Source organism: Pristiophorus japonicus, chromosome 1 (assembly GCF_044704955.1).
Source record: "Pristiophorus japonicus isolate sPriJap1 chromosome 1, sPriJap1.hap1, whole genome shotgun sequence".
Classification (NCBI taxonomy): domain Eukaryota; kingdom Metazoa; phylum Chordata; class Chondrichthyes; family Pristiophoridae; genus Pristiophorus; species Pristiophorus japonicus.
In genome coordinates, this window is record NC_091977.1 from 486,238,086 (window position 1) to 486,256,671 (window position 18,586).

The 18,586-nt window shown below is 45.7% G+C and overlaps 1 protein-coding gene across 1 annotated transcript in view; it reads right to left on the bottom strand.

Annotated features, from left to right (window-relative positions):
• Positions 1 to 18,586, bottom strand: part of LOC139269299 (solute carrier family 22 member 13-like) — an 80,131-nt gene that overhangs the window by 10,895 nt on the left and 50,650 nt on the right. The window contains exon 4 of the mRNA XM_070888367.1: positions 8,299 to 8,467. Within this exon, the coding sequence (XP_070744468.1) occupies positions 8,299 to 8,467 (169 nt within the window). The remainder of the gene's footprint in view (positions 1 to 8,298; positions 8,468 to 18,586) is intronic.

Sequence of the window (18,586 nt, forward strand, 5' to 3'; positions counted from 1 at the left end):
TCCAACAGTGCAGCACTCCCTCAGCATTGCACTGGAGTGTCAGCCCAGATTATTGTGCTCATGTCTAACCACTTCTCACGCAGAAGATGGCTGATGCCATTGTGGCAGGTCGGCAGCACTGTCATTGCCTGCGTTCGCTTCAGATATTTAGATGAGCCAGATTGTGATGTCAATCGTCGAGCAACACTGAATTGACGCACCATCTGGTCATTTGGACGTCGCCACTCTTATTAACATTGTCTCCAAAGCACGCATGGCAAAATGTGCTAGCAGCAGTCTGATCGACCCACTGCCAGCGCTTCTTTAGAGGACACACGTAAATTTCAGAGAAGTTTAGATTTTTGCTTTTGTATTGCTTCTTTACATTTTATTGCAATAGTCGCTTGGTGGAATGCATTTAAAATGTTAAAGTATGCAGGGAGTGCAGGGAGTTCTGCTCGATGTTTGCAAGGTTTGGCTTTTAAGGGAAGACCTCTGGGAACACCACTTCTCTCCAGTCCTGGGGGCTCTAGTTGCAGTCCCCCTTGTGCTGCAGCACGACATGGGGATGGAGCAGAGGCAGCAAAGGGGACAAACTGCTCGCAGAGGGAGGAGAAAGAGGAGGAAGCAGAGAAAGAACATAAGAACATAAGAACATAAGAATTAGGAACAGGAGTAGGCCATCTAACCCCTCGAGCCTGCTCCGCCATTCAATAAGATCATGGCTGATCTGGCCGTGGAATCAGCTCCACTTACCCGCCCTCTCCCCGTAACCCTTAATTCCCTTATTGGTTAAAAATCTATCTATATGTGACTTGAATACATTCAATGAGCTAGCCTCAACTGCTTCTTTGGGCAGAGAATTCCACAGATTCACAACCCTCTGGGAGAAGAAATTCCTTCTCAACTCGGTTTTAAATTGGCTCCCCCGTATTTTGAGGCTGTGCCCCCTAGTTCTAGCCTCCCCTACCAGTGGTAACAACCTCTCTGCCTCTATCTTGTCTATCCCTTTCATTATTTTAAATGTTTCTATAAGATCACGCCTCATCCTTCTGAACTCCAACCAGTAAAGACCCAGTCTACTCAATCTATCATCATAAGGTAACCCCCTCATCTCCAGAATCAGCCTAGTGAATCGTCTCTGTACCCCCTCCAAAGCTAGTATATCCTTCCTTAAGTAAGGTGACCAAAACTGCACACAGTACTCCAGGTGCGGCCTCACCAATACCCTATACAGTTGCAGCAGGACCTCCCTGCTTTTGTACTCCATCCCTCTCACAATGAAGCCAACATTCGATTCGCCTTCCTGATTACCTGCTGCACCTGCAAACTAACTTTTTGGGATTCATGCACAAGGAAAAACCAACAACAAACATCCAGTGTGGAAGGAGGGAGACTCTACATTTCTACAGGTAAATTCAAAAGAGTTTCATGCACAAGGACCCCCAGGTCCCTCTGCACCACAGCATGTTGTAATTTCTCCCCATTCAAATAATATTCCCTTTTACTGTTTTTTTTCCAAGGTGGATGACCTCACATTTTCCAACATTGCATTCCATCTGCCAAACTTAGCCCATTCGCTTAACCTATCTAAATCTCTTTGCAGCCTCTCTGTGTCCTCTACACAACCCGCTTTCCCACTAATCTTTCTGACACTGCAAATTTTGTTACACTACACTGTGTCCCCTCTTCCAGGTCATCTTTGTATATTGTAAACAGTTGTGGTCCCAGCACCGATCCCTGTGGCACACCACTAACCACCGATTTCCAACCCGAAAAGGACCCATTTATCCCGACTCTCTGCTTTCTGTTTGCAATGAAAAGAAAGACGTGTAAGACTTGCATTTATATAGTGCCTTTCCCAACCGTAGGACATTCCAAAGAGCTCTACAGCCATTGAAGTACATTATAAAGTGTAGTCAATGTTGTAATGTAGGGAACGGGGCAGCCAATTTGCACACAGCAAGCTCCCACAAACAGCAAAGAAGCATAAGAGGAGGAGGGAGAAGCGGAGGAAGCGGAAGGAAGAAGGCAACCCAGACAGCCCCTTTCTGGCCGTGATATCTGGGATCAAATCATCTGCTTGCGGTCCCAGTGAACACAACCCCAATTCCCCTTTCAACATTTGTCCCATACCTTACCTTCCCTCTGTTACTAACCATCACCGCGCCCTCTTGGCCACAATGTTGAAATAAAAGCTACCCCAAAGTAATCTTTGCAATCTCACTTTATCCATAAATACATCAAATATTACTTCAAAAAATCAACTAATCACCCTTGAGCATTCCCTTAGTGAGTATCTTACGTGTGCCTTTGCCTATCCTAGTGTTCTTATGCAGTGGCTGCAGAATGGCTGGTGGAAGGCTGCTGACTTTCAGTGAGGGAGACTGCAGATGGCCTTGCAGGATGACCTTGAGTAGCTCAGGGCCTAGTAGGCCCGGCTTCGGACTGCACCAACTTATCATGGGCAGCAGCAGTCTGGACTGGCTGGCTGATAGGCAACAGCAAGGGCACTGGCGGAGTGGCAGTGGTGGGAGGACGACTGCTGTCATCCTGAGAGTGGACAGCAGGGTTGGTCACCACAGATTCATTGCCAGTCCTCTGGGGCAGTGTCTCAGCAATCCTACTAATCTGTTGGAGTAGAGACTGCTTGACTGCAAGCCCTTTTCAACACTGGTAAAGCCAACCATGATGGCAGCAGTCTGTGCTTGCATGGCAGCAAGCTGAGCTTGCATGACTTCAATCTGAATTGCAGCACTCAGACGTTGGGTGGCTTCTGCTTGTGCTGCAATGGAAGCTGAGACTGATGGTTGATGGTTGAGTCCACAAATGCATTAATGGATCTGCCCGCTCCTTCTACACGGGAAAGGATGGGCTTCAAACCCTGTGCCAGGCTGGAGCTAGACTCCTCCGTGCTCCTTGACGTTGCAGTCAGGCTTTCTGGCAGGCCTGCCAATGCACCAAGCATTTCATTGTGCATACCCATCAGCGTTCCTCTATAGGCCGCCCCATCAAGGTCTTCATCTGAGTCCTGTGCAGCAGAACTCGTGTGCGACTTCGCCCTTTGGGGAGCTGGCACCTACGGTACCCTTTCCCTCTGCCTGGTTGCAGGTCACTTGTGCCCGGTGTCTCACCACATGCCGTTCCCGTGTCTAACCCATCCTCTAAAGCACACGAAGTGGGCTGCGAGTGTTGTTTCTTCTCTTCTTCACTCTCCTCTCCCTCTTCATGTTGAACCACTGGCTGGGCAGGCTGGATTTCTTGGGTGTCTGAAATAAGAAAGGCACATGGGTAAGGCTGTGGTAAAGGGAGGGGGGAAAGCAAGAGGTGCATGCTTACACCATGTGCAAATTGTAAATCAGAAGGGATTGTGGGATGAGGGGCCAGTGGGATATGAGAAGAAGGATAGCATATGAGGATACCGGCATCTTCTATTCTTTCCGCTCTGTCACTGGCCATGGGCTCAGCCGTGCCCCTGCCAAGAATGGCCAGCACCATCTCCTCCAAGGGGTGTAGTGATGCAGGTGAGCCTGTTCCTACTGGTTAAGGTCTGCTGCTTGTCATGATTGAATAGCTGACAGTGTATTCAAGCTATGGGATGTGGGTGTGAGAATGGCAGCAGTGGTAAGTGTGTGCAGGTGAGGTGAAGCTATGAATGTGAGGTGTGAGTGGTATTTGGGAGATTGTTGGTAGGTGAGAGGTGGTGGTTTGGTACCTTGAGCGATGTATGCGACTAGTGGTGCAGATGGTGCGATATGACATTTGAAGATAAATTCACTGACCTTGACCACTCGTGTGAGCTCATTAAACTTCTTTCTGCATGTTATGGGGCTGAGGTGATAGACCTCCAACAACCACAGCCATCTTTCTTTGTACTGGGTATGACTTTAGCCAGTGGGTAAAGAGTAGTTATTCAGATTCGAGGAAGGTAGAAAGCAGTGTTCCACAAAGATCAGTGCTTGGACCAGTTATTCATAATTTACATTAATGACTTGGATTTGAGAATACGTAACTCAATATCAAAATTTGCAGATGATGCCAAAGTGTGTGTGTGTTGGGGGGTGTGAGATTTCTAAATCTCTGGCATTAAATTGACAGCAAGACTGATTATTTTAAAACAAATTAGAATCGATTATTAAACACACATACATGCACATCTATCAGCAGTTATCAGCCATCCTACGGATCTATTTAGTTACAACAGATACAATGATGTTACAATAAAAAAAGGTATACTTTACTTCCCTCGGGCAAAGCACGCGGCCTGCTTCATTGTCTGTAGAGGAAGGTCCTGCTTTTGTTGTGTGCTTAAGAAAAGAGAGAGAGGAGACCCAGCAATCTTTGGCTTGACTTATTATACCCCTTAAGGCCATTGTTTCTAAGAAAGCCTTAGGATTGGGTCTTGGTTCCAGGGCCGTTCCTGATTGGCTTCTCCTCATACATGTGTCTGTCTGAAGGGCCGGTGTCTTTCCTTGTTTAGGTTAATGGCTTTCCAATTAATATCTTTTCTGGTTTGGTGAGTTTCAAAGCCATGGAGATATGATCTTGGGGAAGTTATCCATTTTGTTTCTTTCAACACTGCAGCCTTTCCATATAATCTACAATTTTAACATTTACAGATATATATATACAGAATCAATGTTATCATTACTAAACACTTTTATTCTTACAGGGGCGTGGGAGGCAACATACTAGAAGAAGATATTCTTGCAGACTGGACAGTTAAGTGGCAAATGAACTTTAACACAGACAAATGTGAGGTGGTGCATTTTGGTAGGAAAAATAGAACCATCACCTGCACCTTAGAAAATAAGAAACTGAAAGGTGTAGAAGAGCAAAGGGATCTGGGGATAAAAGTGAACAAATCATTAAAAGCAGCATCACAGCTCATCATGGAAATGGTAGCATGGTGGTTAAATTACGGCACTAGTAATCCAGAGGCCTGGACTAATAATCCAGAAACACGAGTTCAAATCCCACCACGACAGCTGTGGAATTTAAATTCAGTTAATTAAATAAGTCTGGAATAAAAGCTACTGTCAATAATGGTGACCATGAAAACGATCGGATTGTCGTAAAAACCCATCTGGTTCACTAATCTGCTGTCCTTATCTGGCCTATAATGTGACTCCAGACACACAGCAAGGTGGTTGGTTCTGAAATGGCCTAGCAAGCCACTCAGTTGTAACAAACCATTACAGAAAACAATAATAAGAATAAAACCACATGAAAATGGCACAGCCAGCCCAGTTGACTCTGCAAAGTCCTCCTCAATAACATCTTGGGGCTTGTGCCAAAATTGGGAGAGCTGTCCCACAGACTAGTCAAGCAACTATGGTGAGAGAACCAACACGAGGGAAAAACCTACTTCTCACCAATCTACTTGTCGCAGATGCATCTGTTCATGATAGCATTTTGGAGATGAAGTCCCGTCTTCTCACTGAAGACACCCACCATCACGTTGTGTGGCACTGCCACTGTGCTAAATGGGATAGATTCAGAACAGATCTAGCAGTTCAAAATTGGGCATCCATGAGGTGCTGTGGGCCATCAGCAGCAGTAGAATAGTATTCCACCACAATCAATAATCGCATGGCCCAGCATATCCCTCACTCTACTACTGCCATCAAGCCAAGGGCCCAATCCTGGTTCAATGAGGAGTGTAGAAGAGGATGCCAGGAGCAGCATCAGGCATACCTAAAAATGAGGTACCAACCTAGGAATGCGGCAACACAGGAGTACGTGCATGCTAAGCAACAGAAGCAACTTCAGATCAAAGCTCTGCAGTCCTGCCACATCCAGTCGTGAATGGTGGTGGACAATTAAACAACTAATGGGAGGAGGAGATTCCATGAATATCCCCATCCTCACTAATGATGGAACCCAGCATTGCAAAAGGCAAGGCTGAAGCGTTTGCAAAGATCTTCAGCCAGAAGTGCCGAATGGATGATCCATATCAGCCTCCTCCTGAGGTCTCCATCCAATTCGATTCACTCCACGTGATATGAGGAAGTGGCTGAGCGCACTGGATACAGCAAAGACTATGGGCCCCTACAACATCCTGGCTGTCGTGCTGATGACTTGTGCCCCAGAACTAGCCGTACCTCTAGCCAAGCTGTTCCAGTACAGCTACAACACTGGCATCTATCCGACAATGTGAAAAACTGCCCAAGTATGTCCTGTCCACAAAAAGCAGGACAAATCCAATCTGGCCAATTACCGCCCCATCAGTCTACTCTCAATCATTAACAAAATGATGGAAGGTGTTGTCGACAGTGCTATTAACCGGCACTTAGTCACCAATAACCTGCTCACCGATGCTCAGTTTGGGTTCCACCAGAACCACTCGGCTCCAGACCTCATTACAGCCTTGGTCCAAACATGGACAAAACAGCTGTTTCCCACATTGTCGGATAGATGCCAGTGTTGTAGCTGTACTGGAACTGCTTGGCTAGAGGCACGGCTATTTCTGGGGCACAAGTCTTCAGCATGACAGCCAGGATGTTGTCGGGGCCCAAAGCCTTTGCTGTATCCAGTGCGCTCAGCCACTTCTTCATATCACGTGAAGTGAATCGAATTGGAGTGGAGACCTCGGGAGGAGGCTGATATGGATCATCCACTCGGCACTTCTGGCTGAAGATATTTGCAAACGCTTCAACCTTGTCTTTTGCAATGCGTGCTGGGCTCCAGATGTGAGGTGAGAGTGACTGCCCTTGACATCAAGGCAGCATTTGACCAAGTGTGGCATCAAGGAGCCTTAATAAAACTGAAGTCAATGGGAATCAGGGGGGGGAACTCTCCCCTGGTTGGAATCATACCTAGCATAAAGGAAGATGGATGTGGTTGTTGGAGGTCAATCATCACAGCCCCAGGACATCACTGCAGGAGTTCCTCAGAGCAGTGTCCTAGGCCCAACCATCTTCAACTGCTTCATCAATGACCTTCCCTCCATCATAAGGTCAGAAGTGGGGATGTTCGCTGATGATTGCACAGTGTTCAGTTCCATTCGCAACTCCTCAGAAAATGAAGCAGTCCATGCCTGCATGCAGCAAGACCTGACCACATTCAGGCTTGGACTGATAAGTGGCAAGTAACATTCGCGCCACACAAGTGCCAGGAAATGACTATCTCCAACAAGTGAGAGTCTAACCATCTCCCCATGATATTCAACGGCATTACCATTGCGGAATCCCCCACCATCAACATCTTGGGGGTCACCATTGACCAGAAACTTAACTGGACCAGCCACATAAATACTATGGCAACAAGAGCAGGTCAGAGGCTGGGTATTCTGTGATGAGTGTCTCCCCTCCTGACTCCCCAAAGCCTTTCCACCATCTACAAGGTACAAGTCAGGAGTGTGAGGGAATACTCTGAACTTGCCTGGATGAGTGCAGCTCCAACAAAACTCAAGATGCTCGACACCATCCAGAACAAAGCTGCCCGGTTGATTAGCACCCCATCCACCACCTTAAACCTTCATTCTCTCCACCACTGGTATACCGTGGCTGCAGTGTGTACCATGTATAAGATGCACTGCAGCAACTCACCACGGCTTCTTCGGCCGCAACTCCCAAACCCGCGACCTCTACCACCTAGAAAGACAAGGGCAGCAGGCGCATGGGAGCACCATCGCCTGCAAGTTCCCCTCCAAGTTACACACCATTCTGACTTGGAAATATATTACCGTTCCTTTATCATCGCTGAGCCAAAATCCAGGAACTCCCTCCCTAATAGCACTGTGGGAGAACCTTCACCACACGGACTGCAGTGGTTCAAGAAGGCAGCTCACCACTACCTTCTGAAGGGCAATAAATGCTGGCCCTGCCAGCGACACACACATCCCAGAACAAATTTTTTTTTAAAGCAATTAAAAATGCTAGCAAAGCACTGGGATTTATTTCTGGGGTATAGCAGTGAAGTTGTGCTAAATTTGTAAGGACCCTGGTCAGGCTGTACTTAGTGTACTATGCGCAGTTCTAGTCTCCATACTATAAAAAGGACATAGAAGCACTGGAGAAGGTGCAAAATTGATTTACAAGGATGGTACCAGAACTGAGAGATTAAAGCTATTGTGAATGATTGAACAGGTTTAGGCTTATTTATTTTGAAAAGAGAAGCCTTGGAGGTAATCTAATAGAGTTCTTTAAAATTATGAATGGGTTGAGCAGGGTAGATGTGGAATGTTTCCATTTGTGAGAGAATCCAAAACTAAGGGCAATAAATACATGATAATAACTAATAAGTCCAATAGGAGACTAAGGAGAAATTGCCCCTCACAATAGAACTGAAGCTTATAAAAGTTATGAAGTACTTTACCATATGTAAAACAAGAAGATAACCATCGGACATGAGGTAGCTAGTTGCAGCATCCTCCAATCACGAATTCCATAAGCCAGCCCAGCCAGAACCAGCTGCCCAGCTGAAAAGGTACAGTGGCAGAGGACAGCTGCAAATGATCGCTGTGATACACCAGACCATTCTGTACCTGCAGAAACACAAAATTGGAATGTTAGATTTAAAATATATATATATATATTTCCATTTTTATTCATTTAGCTCTCCATCTGCAGGGTGTAACAAAACAGTGGGGCTTTTTACATAAAAACCTTTATTTTATTGAATGATCTGGCCAAAAATCTGTAATAAATACTAAATTACATTGAAAACTGGTATTACCTTTTAAAGTAAAAGGTCTTCCCATTGGAAAGTATTATATATATATATATATATATATATAAATATATATATTAAGGTCTCATATCTATAGATCTTACATACTCAAATCGTTCAAGGCATGCAAGAACAAAGAAAAAGTAGTCTATTTCAGCACCTCAAGCCTGTTCTGCCATTCAATTAGTCAATTAGATTATTGCATTAGATCAGGACACCTCAACTCTATTTTCCCGCCTTTGCTCCATATCCCTTGATATACTGGCCTAACAAAAATCTATCGATGTCAGTCTTGAAACTTTCTATTGACCCAGCATCTATATCATTTTGGGGGAGAGAGTTTTAAATTTCTACTGCCCTTTGTGTGAAAAAGTGTTTCCTGATTTCATTCCTAAGTGACTTTAATTTTAAGATTACATGCAGTCATAATGGATTCTTAGGGATACGGGAGTTGATAATTGTTTACAGTTAGGTTGCCTTGCAGATCTTAAAATGTAAAGAAAAAAGGCACAAGAAACAGAAGTGATTTGTAAAACCATTTTATTCAAAAGGAGAATGAACACCTTCATGATAAATTTTAAAAAAGAAAGTAATTAAGTTGTACTTATTACATAGCTTTGAACTTTAAAATGGATAAATAATATAAACAGTAAATTGTTTGGGCACTAACAGGCAGTATTGAATATATAATTGCATTGGCAATATTGTAAAGGAAAACGATAAAAACAGAATATTTGATCATTCATTTCATTGCTGTTTGTTGGATATGACTAGTGTAGAATGGTTTCTACTTTTATTTACACAACATTCAATGGGCTAGAATCTCCACTTCTTTTGTATGCTTGACGCCCACTTAAAGCTCATTTTACCACTGAAATGACGTACAATGCCCATATATCCCCCATTCTGGCACAAAATGGAAACTGACGGCTTTTTTAGGAGACTTATCGCCGAGCGTTATTTTCCCAATGTGCTTAACACTGAGAAAAAATATCACCGTCCGCCCACTTTTTTTGGGCGGAATCAGCAGAATGGGCGAATTCAACGCCCATAATATCGCCCAGCGTTACTTTCCGCATGGAATTAACGCCGAGATTCAATATTAACGCCCGGCAACTGTTTTTTGTCGTAAAGAGCATATTTGCCCAAACTAGCAGCCATGGAGATCGCCCATCTTCAATTTTACCACCTTGCACACATATCGCCCACAATATCGCTCACTCAAAAAACCGCCCACAAAAAATGGAACTAACCGGAACGAATGCCAGCGGTGCAGCTGGCATTTGTTAAATCCCACTCTTATGTCAGGCGCTGATATCGGAAAGATTTGACTGAAAGAGTGCTGACAAACTTCTGTGTGTGCACAGCTCAGACATCAATGGTGCCCATCACCTTGGTGCCAATTAAAGTTTATGTTGATTGATGCTAAGTTGTATTTAACCCTTTCATGGTAAGGAATCACCAGTGTATAACCGTCCAGCTATCTGAGACAATGCTTAATCAGGTTATGTTCAATAACAAAAGTTTAATACCAACATTGGTCTGAAATCATAAGTATCACAGCCAATAACACCCTACCCCCACCCACATCCCTCTTTTACCACCACTGACATCAATCACATGTTCAACATGTCTAGCAACACAGAATACAAAGGCAAAGCAGGAGGGTGGTCCCCTGCCCCCATACATTGCAGCAAATTGCATACACCCAGATGGAGATACAGGCAACTCACAATTATCATCACACGGATCCAACGGGAAACCATTGTAACAGGATTTAAAATTTCAGCCCGGGAAGGCATCGGGTTTTAACTTTATAATGTTAATCGCTCTAACGGAGAAATCATTTACCCGGCATAGCCCAATCCCCGAGGGACCTGGATAATCGAGAGTTGCCTGTATAACACAGCCACACCTGGTCACATGTGTTATGTATTGATGTGTGTATCGTCCTGGTACCTTAAATGTAATATAAGCACAATGGTACACCACAGAGGGCGCTGTGGTGGGAAACCTGGAAGTACCTGCAACAGGCAATATAAAAGGCTGACCACCACACCTGAGAGGCACTCTGGAGCTGAACAATAAAGGACGAAGTTAGATTAACACCAGACCGTGTGGAGTCAGTGATTTGTTTGCTACATACACCACAACATGCACCTCACTTTCCTTCCCCCCCTCTCCTTCTCCCCCTCGCTCCATGGCACCTGGCCGAGGAGCTCCTCAGGCGGTGCCTCATTGGGGGGGATGAAGGCAGATGCGTTGGTTGGACGGGTACGGGAGCAGGGGATGCCGAGGGGGCAACATTCTCTGATGCAGAAGCAGGATCTTCATCCTTGCTCTCATCTGTCATTTGCAATGGTGGTGTGGGACCTAGGAGTGGAGTGCCATACTCTGAGATGACTGGGAGGGCTGTGGCAGCAGTGTTCCTGGCTGTCGCATCCAGGGACTCCGCCATACGCGGAATGTACTCGGTCATGGTGGCCAGGTGTCTGGATATGCCTCCCAATGCTTCGATTAGCTAGTCATCAATGTCTAAAGACCTCCTGGACAACTGTACCATCTCTCCGCTGTCATGTCGCGCTCGTGGAACAGACCTGTCGCGTCCACGAGACCTCCGCGGGGTCGGTGCCGTCCTGGGGACAGATGGGGTGCCCTGTGGAGAGGTGCTTGAGGCTGACACCTTCAGGGTGGAGGCGGGAATGACTGGACGACCAAAAGATGGCCTTGGGGTGGAATGTGTTCTGGAGCGTGGAGATGCAGGTTCTTCGAAGTCCGCGCTCTCATCCGTCAAGAACAGACCCAGCAGATTGACGGGCGACAATCAGAACTCCTCAGCACCAGGTGTAGTAGGATCGCCCGCCGACTTCTGCCCCGCGACCCCACCTTCTGACCTCTGTGGCCTCGTCTGGGGCTGCGCTGTTGGCTGAGCTGCAAGACACAAATTAGGTTGTTAGAGGAGAAGTGGGTGCTAGGGTGACAAGCTGAGTCCAGCGCTACACACAGCATATGTACGACAAAAGCACCATCGCTCTCAAAATCATTACAGACATCACATTTCATCACCATCAACACATTGTGCATTGCAATGATTTTCATTAGGCCAGCATTATTTCTATGACACTTTTAGAAATCATCTATCATATATGATTGTTCGGATATAAGTTGGTGTGGCATCTATTGACTTTACATCATGCAATGGTGTAAGCTTTACTCACGTGGCATCACTTCAGGGTCTGCGAGATGCATCCGTGGCTGTCCGGGGGTGCTTCCCCACGAGTGCGAGCACCCGATCCTCCATCTCTGTGATGTCACTGGGGACTGGTGGCCCCCCATCCTTTCGCCTCTGCTCAGACCTCATCGTCGAATGCTTCTTCTGTAAAAGGTGACAGGACGACATGGCAGGAGATCATTGCGTGATATCATTACTAGGTACTGTCACAGAGACTAATAACACATAACCGACAGATATAATCATGGTTACTATGAATATTATCATTCTTTACCTAAAGACGTACACCATGACCGCAGGCTTTGAGTAAAACATTCCCGGTAAAAGTGCAAGACCTCACATCTGCTGATAGTCACTCATGACTGTTACAAATCAAATTATATAAATACATAAGTACATGTAAATCAATGTAATACTTACTCTTGCGGATCCCACAAGGCCGGTCCATTGTTTTCGGCATTGGTTGCCCTCATGCACCTCGTTGATCGCCGACGAGACCACCTCTGCTATCTTGGTCCATATGTTCTGGTAGGCCTTTGGGGTGGGCTTCCCACGCCCTCCCTGTGTCAAAGCACCTCAGCGTGACTCAATCTCCTGGAGGAGGGAGGCATTTTCCTTGTCCAAGAACCTCCTGGCTCTTTTGGGGTCTCCAATGTGCTCTCCTCCAACCTCACTGCTCTCTCCAGCGTCAGTCTCTACAGCATGCTGTGATGCCTCCTCCTCTCGCTCCATTATAGCGCAAATTCGGTCAAATATGTGGCTGGTAACAGCTACTTTTTGTTTGCCTACTTGCTGTGAAGCTGTAAAGTCTCCCTCCTTCCTCCCAAAGCAGCCACACCACACCCAGCCACGTCTTCAGTCCCTCTGAGCTCCCTCTCTCTCTGTCTCCTCTTCTGCGCATGTCATGGTGACCCTTGACCTCCAGAATCGCGGGAATCGAGTGTTGCCATGCCGTTGCTAAGGACGGCCACACTTTACTGCAGAAGGTCAAAAAAATTTAACACTACCGTCCATTTGGGATCGCTCGCGGTGACGCCCATTTTGAAAAATGTAAACTAGGTATTTTGAGAATGGACAAAAAGCCGGTGATCTGAAAACCCTTTTTTACCGCCCATGCCGGAACTAACACCCATTTTTGGTCGATAACCTCAAAAGTGGAGGTTTTAGCCCAATGTATTCTAAATGACTTCATTCTTTATCAGCCATGGTTCAATGGTAGCACTCTCGCCTCTGAGTGGGAAGGATATGGATTCATAGGAACAGGAGTAGGCCATTTAGCCCTTCGAGTCTGTTCCGCCATTCAATGAGATCATGGCTGATCTGTAACCTAACTCCATATACCCACCTTTGCTGCATATCTTTGGTTAACAGAAATCTATCAATCTCAGATTTTAAATTAACAATTGTCCAAGCATCAATTGCTGTTTGCAGAAGAGAGTTCCAAACTTCTTCCACGTTGCATGTAGAAGTGTTTCCTACTTCATTCCTGAAAGGCCTGGCTCTAATTTTTAGAGTATGTCCCCTAGTCCTAGATTCCCCAACCAGCAGAAATAGTTTCTCTCCATTTACCCTAGCAGTCCCCCTTAATGTCTATATTCCAGGGAATATAACCCAAGAGGCAGTCGGGACTTCGGCGAGAGGACTATCAAAGGCACAGCAGGGAGTCCGGGGCCCAGCGTCGAGGAGGTGCGTGGCGAGGCAGTTGGGACTTCAGCGAGAGGACTATAAAAGGCACAGCAGGGAGTCCGGGGGCCCAGCGTCGAGGAGGTGCGTGGAGAGGTGTGTTTCTGCAGCTACAGGGAGAAGGCAAAAAAGTAGAAAGAAATAGAAAGGTGATGTCACAGCCAAGGGGGTAAGTGATTGGCTGGTGATTGGTAAGTAGATTATCTTTTTTCTCTTCTATAACAGTGAGTAACCTTCAGCATTGTTGTTGCCAATTTAAGTGTATCTAAGGGATAAGTCATGGCAGGACAGCTCGGTCACGTGTTATGCTCCTCCTGTACTATGTGGGAAATCAGGGACACCAGAGGCGTCCCTGACGACTACGTGTGCGGGAAGTGTATCCGCCTCCAGCTCCTGATGGACCGCGTTGCGGAGTTGGAGCTGAGGGTGGATTCACTCTGGAGCATCCACGATGCTTGGTCTTACCGCAGGTAAAGGGTACACAGCCAGATAGGGAATGGAAGACCAACAGGAAGAGCAGTGCAAGGAAGGTAGTGCAGAGATCCCCTGCGGTCAGCCCCCTGCAAAACAGATACACCGCTTTGAGTACTATTGAGGGAGATGACTCATCAGGGGGGGAGCAGCAGCAGCCAAGTTCATGGCACCATGGCTGGCTCTGCTGCACAGGAGGGCAGGAAAAAGAGTGGGAGAGCGATAGTGATCGGGGATTCAATTGTAAGGGGAATAGATAGGCGTTTCTGCGGCCGCAACTGAGACTCCAGGATGGTATGTTGCCTCCCTGGTGCAAGGGTCAAGGATGTCTCGGAGCAGGTGCAGGACATTCTGAAAAGGGAGGGTGAATAGCCAGTTGTCGTGATGCACATTGGTACCAACGATACAGGTAAAAAATGGTATGAGGTCCTACGAGACAAATTTAAGGAGCTAGGAGCTAAATTAAAAAGTAGGACCTCAAAAGTAGTAATCTCGGGATTGCTACCAGTGCCACATGCTAGTCAGAGGAAGAATCGCAGGAGAGCTGAGGTGAATATGTGGCTTGCACAGTGGTGCAGCAGGGAGGGATTCAAATTCCTGGGGCATTGGAACCGGTTCTGGGGGAGGTGGGACCAGTACAAACCGGATGGTCTGCACCTAGGCAGGACTGGAACTAACGTCCTAGGAGGAGTGTTTGCTCGTGCTGTTGGGGAGGAGTTAAACTAATATGGCAGGGGGATGGGAACCAATGTAGGGAGACAAAGGGAAACAAAATGGAGACAGAAACAAAAGACAGAAAGGAGATGAATAAAAGTGGAGGGCAGAGAAACCCAAGGCAAAAAACAAAAAGGGCCACTTTGCAGCAAAATTCTAAAGGATCAAAGTGTGTTAAAAAGGCAAGTGAGGAATATTCGGAATAAGGGGGCCGAATTATAAGAACATAAGAATTAGGAACAGGAGTAGGCCATCTAGCCCCTTGAGCCTGCTCCGCCATTCAACAAGATCATGGCTGATCTGGCCGTGGACTCAGCTCCACTTACCAGCCCGCTCCCCGTAACCCTTAATTCCCTTATTGGTTAAAAATCTATCTATCTGTGATTCGATTACATTCAATGAGCTAGCCTCAACTGCTTCCTTGGGCAGAGAATTCCACAAATTCACAACCCTCTGGGAGAAGAAATTTCTTCTCAACTCGGTTTTAAATTGGCTCCCCCGTATTTTGAGGCTGTGCCCCCTAGTTCTAGTCTCCCCTACCAATGGAAACAACCTCTCTGCCTCTATCTTGTCTATCCCTTTCATTATTTTAAATGTTTCTATAAGATCACCCCTCATCCTTCTGAACTCCAACGAGTAAAGACCCAGTCTACTCAATCTATCATCATAAGGTAACCCCCTCATCTCCGGAATCAGCCTAGTGAATCGTCTCTGTACCCCCTCCAAAGCCAGTATATCCTTCCAAAACTGCACACAGTACTCCAGGTGCGGCCTCACCAATACCCTATACAGTTGCAGCAGGACCTCCCTGCTTTTGTATTCCATCCCTCTCGCAATGAAGGCCAACATTCCATTCGCCTTCCTGATTACCTGCTGCACCTGCAAGCTAACTTTTTGGGATTCATGCACAAGGACCCCCAGGTCTCTCTGCTCCGCAGCATGTTGTAATTTCTCCCCATTCAAATAATATTCCCTTTTACTGTTTTTTTTCCCAAGGTGGATGACCTCACATTTTCCGACATTGTATTCCATTTGCCAAACCTTAGCCCATTCGCTTAACCTATCCAAATCTCTTTGCAGCCTCTCTGTGTCCTCTACACAACCCACTTTCCCACTAATCTTTGTGTCATCTGCAAATTTTGTTGCACTACACTCTGTCCCCTCTTCCAGGTCACCTATGTATATTGTAAACAGTTGTGGTCCCAGCACCGATCCCTGTGGCACACCACTAACCACCGATTTCCAACCCGAAAAGGACCCATTTATCCCGACTCTCTGCTTTCTGTTCGCCAGCCAATTCTCTATCCATGCTAATACATTTCCTCTGACTCCGAGTACCTTTATCTTCTGCAGTAACCTTTTGTGTGGCACCTTATCGAATGCCTTTTGGAAATCTAAATACACCACATCCATCGGTACACCTCTATCCACCATGCTCGTTATATCCTCAAAGAATTCCAGTAAATTAGTTAAACATGATTTCCCCTTCATGAATCCATGCTGCGTCTGCTTGATTGCACTATTCCTATCTAAGTGTCCCGCTATTTCTTCCTTAATGATAGTTTCAAGCATTTTCCCCACTACAGATGTTAAACTAACCGGCCTATAGTTACCTGCCTTTTGTCTGTCCCCTTTTTTAAACAGAGGTGTTAAATTAGCTGCTTTCCAATCCGCTGGTACCTCCCCAGAGTCCAGAGAATTTTGGTAGATTATAGCGAATGCATCTGCTATAACTTCAGCCATCTCTTTTAATACCCTGGGATGCATTTCATCAGGACCAGGGGACTTGTCTACCTCGAGTCCCATTAGCCTGTCCAGCACTACCCCCCTCATGATAGTGATTGTCTCAAGGTCCTCCCTTCCCACATTCCCATGACCAGCAATTTTTGGCATGGTTTTTGTGTCTTCCACTGTGAAGACCGAAGCAAAATAATTGTTTAAGGTCTCAGCCATTTCCACATTTCCCATTATTAAATCCCCCTCCTCATCTTCTAAGGGACCAACATTTACTTTAGTCACTCTTTTCCGTTTTATATATCTGTAAAAGCTTTTACTATCTGTTTTTATGTTTTGTGCAAGTTTACCTTCGTAATCTATCTTTCCTTTCTTTATTGCTTTTTTAGTCATTCTTTGCTGTTGTTTAAAATTTTCCCAATCTTCTAGTTTCCCACTAACCTTGGCCACCTTATACGCATTGGTCTTTAATTTGATACTCTCTTTTATATCCTTGGTTATCCACAGCTGGTTATCCCTTCTCTTAATGGCCTTCTTTTTCACTGGAATATGGAATATATTTTTGTTGCGCACTATGAAAGAGCTCCTTAAAAGTCCTCCACTGTTCCTCAATTGTGCCACCGTTTAGTCTGTGTTTCCAGTCTACTTTAGCCAACTCTGCCCTCATCCCACTGTAGTCCCCATTGTTTAAGCATAGTACGCTCATTTCTGACACAACTTCCTCACCCTCAATCTGTATTAAAAATTCAACCATACTGTGATCATTCCGAGAGGATCTTTTACTGGGAGATCGTTTATTTTTCCTGTCTCATTACACAGGACCAGATCTAAGATAGCTTGCTCCCTTGTAGGTTCTGTTACATACTGTTCTAAGAAACAATCCCGTATGCATTCTATGAATTCCTCCTCCAGGCTACCCCGTGCGATTTGGTTTGACCAATCGATATGTAGGTTAAAATCCCCCATGACTACTGCCGTTCCTTTTTCACATGCCTCCATTATTCCCTTGATTATTGTCCGCCCCACCATGAAGTTATTATTTGGGGGCCTATAAACTACGCCCACCAGTGAGTTTGTCCCCTTACTATCTCTAATCTCCACCCACAATGATTCAACATTTTGTTCATTCGAGCCAATATCGTCTCTCACAACTGCCCTGATATCAGCCTTTATTAACAGAGCTACCCCACCTCCTTTCCCTTCTTGTCTATCTTTCTGAATCGTCAGATACCCCTGTATGTTTAATTCCCAGTCTTTGCCACCCTGCAACCATGTTTCTGTAATGGGTGACTTTAATATGCATATAGATTGGGCTAATTAACCGTGCAGATAGCATTTAACGGATACGATGTGGTTGGCATCACGGAGACATAGCTCCAGGGAGACCAAGGCTGGTAACTCAACATCCAAGGATATTCAACATTTAGGAAGGATAGACTGAAAGGAAAAGGAGGTGGGCTGGTGTTGCTGGTTAAAGAGGAAATTAATGCAATAGTAAGGAAAGACATTAGCTTGGATGATGTGGAATCGGTATGGGTAGAGCTACAGAATACCAAAGGGCAGAAAACGCTAATAGGAGTTGTGTACAGATCTCCAAACAGTAATTGTGATGTTAGGGAGGGCATCAAACAGGAAATTAAGGGTGCATGCAATAAAGGTGCAGCAGTTATCATGGGTGACTTTAATATGCATATAGATTGGGCTAACCAAACTGGAAACAATACGATGGAGGAGGATTTCCTGGCGTGCATAAGGGATGGTTTTCTAGACCAATATGTCGAGGAAGCAACTAGGGGAGAGGCCATCTTAGACTGGGTGTTGTGTAATGAGAGAGGATTAATTAGCAATTTCGTTGTGCGAGACCCCTTGGGGAAAGAGTGACCATAATATGGTGGAATTCTACATTAGGATGGAGAATGAAACAGTTAAGTCAGAGACCATGGTCCAAAACTTAAAGAAGGGTAACTTTGAAGGTATGAGGCGTGAATTGGCTAGGATAGATTGGCAAATGATACTTAAGGGGTTGACAGTGGATGGGCAATGGCAGACATTTAGAGACCGCATGGATGAACTACAACAATTGTACATTCCTGTCTGGCG